The 6000-nt window shown below is 36.8% G+C and overlaps 1 protein-coding gene across 14 annotated transcripts in view; it reads left to right on the forward strand.

The window, feature by feature from the left end:
• LOC132774436 (complement factor H-like) overlaps positions 1 to 5773 on the forward strand; it is a 136405-nt gene extending 130632 nt beyond the window's left edge. For 13 of the 14 annotated variants that reach the window (XM_067467581.1, XM_067467580.1, XM_067467594.1 and 10 more), the window contains 2 exons: positions 3070 to 3269; positions 5720 to 5773. In XM_067467581.1, coding sequence (XP_067323682.1) covers positions 3070 to 3266 — 197 coding nt within the window. In that variant the 3' untranslated portion in view covers positions 3267 to 3269; positions 5720 to 5773. The remainder of the gene's footprint in view (positions 1 to 3069; positions 3270 to 5719) is intronic. The other variant, XM_067467583.1, reaches the window with a different exon arrangement.
• Positions 5774 to 6000: the final 227 nt, after the last annotated feature.

Consider the following 6000-nt stretch of genomic DNA (forward strand, 5'->3'; position numbering starts at 1 on the left):
AGGGAGCCAAAAGGAAGAGCCGGTGTATAGGGACATTTTACCTCAAGTACAACAACAAGACAATTCCTCAAACTGTAATTTGGGGTGGTGGCAGCAAACCTACCATTACACACTCACGTTATAACAACAACACTAGTGTTGAAGTGCTTTAGGTCTGACAGGAGGGATTAGAGACGGTGTGTTGTCTCTCCTGCCTGTAAGAATACACAATCTTCTTTACAGTGGTGGCAGAAGTGGGATTGAAAAGAAAGGTCCCCCCCCCCCCCCCCGTCACATGTGCAATAAGAGACCCTTATCCTCTTTACACATTGGACAAGTATTTTCCCTTATTTTCCTTTTTCATATTTGTAACAGTGGGGAAGGATATGCATTCTCACAGCATTTGCAATCATAATGAATGCTATGAGAAAAAAATGCTGTTTTCTGATTCAGTGTTCAATTATTTTCTAAAGTTAATACAGGACAATGTGGTCATCCACCTTCTATTGAAAATGGAGATATTATTGATTTTGTAAAACAAGAATATACATCGGGTGAACATGTGACATACAAATGCCAACGTTTCTACAACATGAATGGAAATGCAGTAGTACGTTGTCAAGACGGCCATTGGTCGGACACCCCAGAGTGCATAAGTATGAGAATAATTTCAAGATTTCAGACTTCATAGCATTTAATGATATAGATCTTGTAAATATAGAAAAAAGTAAAATTCATGTCTATATCAGGGCTTTAATAGATTTATCTAGTCATGGGAAAAAATGTATGAATTCTACATAATAGAAGCATACTTATAACTATTTCATGTTACAAGTATTCAATACAATGCATTCAGAATTATGGAGTTGGAAAAGCTGTTGCAGGTCATATACCGGTAGTAAAGTTTCCTTCTTAGTGTAAGACATACACAGATTAAGCTGCCTTCATATACCTTCTATATTTCTCACAAAGAGTTTTGATTACTTCTGTAATCCTGGTTTGTGTGGGGAAGGTGGGATTTATACCATAGGTTTGTATTTCTCCTTTGTACAGAAAGCTAAATAGCAATGTGGGACTTTCTGTTAAATAGTTCTTGGATTGATAGGATTTGGGTTTTTGTGTTCCCCATTTCATTGAACTATCATAATTGTAGCCCTATGTATTTTCTTATGAAGTTTGTTGAATCCCTACCAGAAGGGATTCTCTCATTCTGTCTCAATTTCCATCTTCATTGGGAGAACAGTGGGACTGAGCTGGAGAGTTTCTCCTACAGATGACACTCTTAATTCCATTGGGAAACCTGATTTTGTTTAATATGGTTGGGAATATAAGGGAAGCTCTCCTTTCAGTAAAGACTCTTATCTACATGATGAAAGCTACAAAACTAAAATAAATTTGCTGGGCTAGCACATTTATTTACTTACAGCATTTATATTCTGCCCTTCTCACCCTGCAGGGGACTCAGGGCAGATTACAATGTACACATATATGGCAAACATTCAATGCCAATTAGACATACAACCTATATAGACATACACAGAGGCTATTTAATTTTTTCTGGCCACCAGGGGAGCTGTTGTTTTCATTGTCCATCTGCGACACTGATGAAATACTTCCGCATTCCCCGCATGCTTTGCTGGAGTGCTTTTTTGCTGGAGTCTTTTTATGGCCTCATAAATTAGTTAATTAGCCTGCTTTGATATTTTGTAATCCACTGGGATTCCTGAAATTCAAAGTGCCTCTTTGTGACCTCTGTGATTAAGTAAATCACTGTATTTTGATGCTCATGGCCAGCAGTCACCGTCTGCAGTTTTCTTCAAAGCTCAGTTTTTCAGTCCATTACCAGCCTTAAATCTCACCACAGCTAATTGTTTTTAATTAGCTTCTTTACCAGGCAGAATGTTGCTGGCAGCCCATAACCCATGTCAGGAAATTGAGATAAATCATCTGGTCTTATCACAATTCTTTTCAGCCTTCACAAGAACTCATCTTAAAAAAACATGCAGATAAGAAAGTTCAGACTGACTCCATAAATTCAGCTTTCAATGAAAGCTGCTCTCCTACTTTATTAATGGGAACTATTTACATTGCACTATTTCAATCACCTCCGCATTTGGTCAAGTCATGATGAAGAACAAAAGCACTGAGGCACACAGTCTGTCTTTTCTGGTTGGCACAGGAATTTCCATAAACTCTATAAATGACACTCTAGCAATTTTACACACCTCTACTCTATTAATTCATGTGCTACTGAAATATGCAGTTTAAACTGCATGCTATTTTCACTTAAACACCATCATTTACTGACAATATTAACCACCTTGCTAATCATGAATCTATATTATCCATCACCAAAGTGCCAAGCATTATATATACTAACCACCACCAACTGCTAGACATGTCACTATACCAGCCACCATCAACTGCAGAATAATAATAATAATAATAATAACAACAACAATAACAATATTTATTTATACCCCGCCACCATTTCCCCAATGGGCACTTGGGACGGCTAACATGAGGCGGAGCCCAAAAATAATACAACAGAATAATATACAAAACAATAAAAAATTAAACACAACCAAATACATAATGCAATGAAATGAAATAAACAATACAGAATAACATAATAAAATCAATCACAGAGGGCGGGCCAAATGTTTAGGATAAAATTTTAAAAACATTAAAACCCTGGGTGGGGTAGGAAGTAGAGAAGTGTGTTTGAAAAGGAGGAGCCTAAGAACATGATACATTCACAAAGGAGTCCATACCCTTCTTGTCATACTTCTTGGGAAATATAGAAATGTTAATTTTCACCCTGACATTTTGGGGGAGGCCAACATGTATTTATTTTAACAGTTAACAAGCTAAAAGCAATCCAATATAGTGACACATTTTTTCTCATCACTTAAAGCAATCAATCTTGAACAATCTCAGATATCACTACATCTCTTTCTACTCTTCACTGATTTTTTTTCATAAAAAGAACCGTGCTTTTATTGTGTATTTCTGGCTATATGTTCAGAATTTTTCAGTCATGTGCTTTTACTATTTATAAAAACTTTAATAACCTGTGTTTTTCTGCAGTTCCATGTACAACAACTGAGGAAGACATGGAACGTAACAATATAAGGCTGAAGTGGTCACGGGCTGAAAAAATATATAACAGTGATGGGGATGTAGTAGAATTTATGTGTAAACGGGGCTATAGTCCAGTTGTGCCTCTTGACCGATTCAGAGTACGATGTGCCAATGGCATAATTGAATACCCACGATGCGAATAATATGTAAGTATATTGCGATTTCACCATAATAGTGGAATATCCATGACACAAGCGTTCACCTTTTTGTTTATTCTATAGAAAGCAAAGCCTTTGATTATATAGCTCTTGAAGAACTATGGATTTGTATTGTTGAAAGCTTTCAGGGCCGGAATCACTGGGTTGCTGTGAATTTTTCAGGCTGTATGGCCACGTTCCAGTAGCATTCTCTCCTATAGGAACATGCCCATATGGCCCAAAAAACTCACAGCAACCCAACTATTGAAGACCAAACTGTAGGGCCAGCATCATCTCATTAACATAGAATGTATGGTGAACCACCCACTTTTATAAAGAAGACGAAATCGTGAAGAAGGGGAAGTACCCCGAAACAAGGCAACCTCAACCCGGGGATCCTTGTCACATTATAATTTGGATATTATTTTGAACTGGACAGCATTTTGAACTATTTGGACTTAATTTGGACTGTATTTTGAAAACAGTTTACTTTCTCAAGGACTACGAGATAACCAAGCAGCATTCAGACTTGTTATGAATATTCTTATACCTGACAAACTATATGGGATCAGTCAGTGAGCATATTTTTTTCTTGGAATCTACTTCTCTATGATGTTCTGCTCTGACTTTCCTTTTTAAAAATCACATCCCTCAAAATATTTTCTCTGTTTCTTAAAAGCATAAACAGAATGGTGGAGAGTTTTAAAAATATTTATGGTACATCAGTGAGACTAAATAAGTTTATGGTACAACTTAGCATTATAGGTCAAAAGGTTTCTTTGAAATAAAAAATGGCATTCTTACAACATACCCACCAAAGCCAAAAAAGCTGGTACTCCCATGTGTCAACAGTCAGCACATTTTGGTACACTTTTTGAAATCATTGAATTAGTGGAATTCCAATGCATTTCTAGTCTCTTTCCATTTAGATGACATTAGATCAAGCAAATATTGGTTTACACGTGATTTCCAAATAAAAGCTTTTATCCAAAACAGATCACGTTGTTAATACAGTAAAAGAAAATACAGAAGAAGAAAACACCCAGCAAAGGCAGGAACTTGTAATTCTCTGGAACTTGTTGGACTCCAGTTTCTATCATCTTTGGTTATACCGACAAAAACTAATAGTAACCTAAATGTATCAACAGAAATGGCACAAGTTTTCCATTTCTGTTCTACAGATCTCCAAAAATAATGATCATATATCCCAACTATAAGAAGACATTTTAAAAGACAAGAGCAGTCCTTGACTATAAAACACCCAGGTTGACATCTTGTTGGTTAATCTGAGCTAGATCCATTCAATAATTATTAAATAGTGAGACAACATATAGATAATTCTAATTGATTAAAGGGTCTACTCTACTCAAGAGTAATAATAGAATGTATGGTCCAATTTGTAAATTTTGATGCACGGGCATAAAGATTCAGGCTAACACTGATTTGACTCCTGGCTGTCTTCATGATGTTTCAGTGAGTATCACAGGTTAAATCATGTTAATCTGGCTTTGCTCTGCTTCAGTAAAAGTTGAGGGGTACTTGGCTTTGCTCAATACACTGAAGTTTCCTGTGGGTTTAGGGCAATGTGGACAGTTGGATTAGATCTGATTTTGACATGTCCATTGTCTATATGAGACACAACTGCCATCATGTGTTTCCTGTGCTCATTAGCATTGTATAAAGAGAACAGATCAAGGAGAAATGCCTCTAGAACATGGCCCTATACCCCGAAAAAACCCACAAGAACCTAGTGATTCCGGCCATGAAAGCCTTCGACAATACATAGAACAGATCATACCTGTGGTGCTGATCATTGCTGTCTTGGAGACTCCATGTTGTCATTAATAGAGTTGTCTGCATAACCAGGAAAAAGAAGGGACTCATCTTCTTTCAAGTCGTGCAGGTTCCTCTGTTGATTTCCTCATGAGAACCCCATGATGGCCAGGACTTAACACAGAGCTCTGCAGCTATCTTGGCATAGTGAAAAACAGAGGAAAATGTGTGGCATACTCCATGTTGCTGCCCCTTTATGCACAGAGTGTGCCAGCTCCCTCAAAGTGGAGTCTGCTGCCACAGAGGCAACACGGGATGTTTCCCATGTTGCCCTGGAGTAATGGGAGGAATCCAGGATAATAACGCTTCCCCTGTGGTATCGCCATCTATTGGGAGTGCTTTGATTGTGTCTTCCTGGGTGGTAGGGGAGTGGACTGAATGATGATTCTATCTTAACCATTTAAATGGTGAAATGAAAAGAGAGCAATAATAGTTGCCTCTGTACGCCTAGATATTGAAACCAACTTATAGTACTTCTATACTATCACTGGTGTATACAAAGACTATTTTGAAGCAATTTGTGAATCACATTAAACAATGTTCTGTTTTATATTAAAAACTAGCCACATAAATAATATTAAAAAAACTATGCTTGTAATCTTACCTTTTCACTTTATATTTTACAGGTGAAAATATAAGGAATGGGAAGAAGTGTACAAGGAAGATTTTTAATGAGCAGGCCATCATCAGAAAATATAGATCAATTATCTTCAATTGCTTAAAATTACTGTTGATTTTTACAAATACATTTTCACAGATTATGCACAGCTACTTTTAATGGACTGCGAACCTTAAGAAAATAGAACTCCAATATTTGTAAAGGTAAAGTTATAGGAAGCATAGCAATAGCCCATTTTAAATGTAATTCAATTTCCAAACAAGCATGTCTATTAAAAGAGGGGAAAAT

Source organism: Anolis sagrei, chromosome 4 (genome assembly GCF_037176765.1).
Source record: "Anolis sagrei isolate rAnoSag1 chromosome 4, rAnoSag1.mat, whole genome shotgun sequence".
Taxonomy (NCBI): Eukaryota; Metazoa; Chordata; class Lepidosauria; order Squamata; family Dactyloidae; genus Anolis; species Anolis sagrei.